The following is a 1,249-nucleotide window of genomic DNA, read 5'->3' on the forward strand; positions in this document are numbered from 1 at the left end:
TCCATGCATCCGCGCGCAGCAAGCTAGTATCGTGCAAAATCCGTGCCGAACGGTCATGGTTTCAGCAGCGTGGAGCGTACATCAGAAAGCTGAAAACCGCCGTGCATTAGGCCCATGCGTGGTAAACTGCTGGCGGGCGGTGCAGGTGAGGCCGGAGACAGGACCACATAAAAAGCCTTGTCCGTTCTTTGTTCCTCAGTCGGAAGTCGCCAACCCAACCATGGCGCCTCCGCTTCTCCTCGTGGCTTCGGCTCTGGCACTTGCATGGTAACGATTGATTGCCCAGCACTAGCAATGTCACAAGAAGTTAGGCTATTGCGCTGGAATTGGATGTGAATATTAAAGTGATATGACGGGCCTAAGCAATAATGCCGCAGATAACTTAAACACGCAATCATGCCTGCATCCAAGCATTCGTTTGGTGACAATAATATAATCTCAAACTTAGCCAATGGCACTTCTGCCGGTTTTGCTTTGCCTGCTCCTTCATTCCTCACTTGGCTGCAGGGCGTGTGGAGCGACCGCCCAGGTCGCGCCGGTGGAGCTCGCGTACACACAGACGGGCGCGGTGCCCTATTTCCCCTTCTTCTTGTGCGCTCGGGCGCAAGCTTCTTTCAGTCTCGCCCCAGTCGTCACCAACGTGGGCGGAGGCCAGTACTGCTTCACCCTGCTGGCCGTACCTTGCAACAAAACATGCTGCAATGTCCCGTTGAAGAAAATTGAGGTGCGCCGGCTGCTTGGGCGGTTTGGGGCAGGTTCAAGGTTGCGAATTTTACATCTAAGAAGACCAATCAAAGATGCTTGGAATTATTATTATATTTGCCACGCGACAGTTCTGCAACGCCATCTGTCTAGCAGTTTTGGTAAAAGCGACCCTAACAATCCCAGCAGTATCAATGCGCAAGTTAATTACAGATAAATACAGATTACTCGTTACTGATCACATTTCTCTGTCTTACGATTTCCACAATGCTAGCGTACCGCCTTGTATCGTTCCCAAAACCGGAGGATGAATAAGTTTTCCGATTTGTCATCCTTGCCACCTTGCTGAGGTGTACCCGCAACGCATTTTATACATATCCCTGGGCCTTGCTTCTTTTACCGCTTCATCACAGTTCAACGTGTACAGCAGCTGCTTGGTCCCTGGCGCCTCCGTATCGGCAACTGTCAACGGTGTCCCACAGCAGTCAGTCCCTCATTTGATCGGCCCCAAGATGGTCCGCCGGGTAGCAGCATTCTGCGAGTGACT

At 51.8% G+C, this 1,249-nt stretch overlaps 1 protein-coding gene across 1 annotated transcript in view; it reads left to right on the forward strand.

The window, feature by feature from the left end:
• VOLCADRAFT_90439 (uncharacterized protein) overlaps positions 1-1,247 on the forward strand; it is a gene marked incomplete at both ends in the record, with an annotated part of 4,095 nt that extends 2,848 nt beyond the window's left edge. The window contains 2 exons of the mRNA XM_002949870.1: positions 508-724; positions 1,116-1,247. Coding sequence (XP_002949916.1) covers positions 508-724; positions 1,116-1,247 — 349 coding nt within the window. The remainder of the gene's footprint in view (positions 1-507; positions 725-1,115) is intronic.
• Between the last annotated feature and the right edge of the window lie 2 nt (positions 1,248-1,249).

Source organism: Volvox carteri (genome assembly GCF_000143455.1).
Source record: "Volvox carteri f. nagariensis unplaced genomic scaffold VOLCAscaffold_16, whole genome shotgun sequence".
NCBI lineage: Eukaryota > Viridiplantae > Chlorophyta > Chlorophyceae > Chlamydomonadales > Volvocaceae > Volvox > Volvox carteri.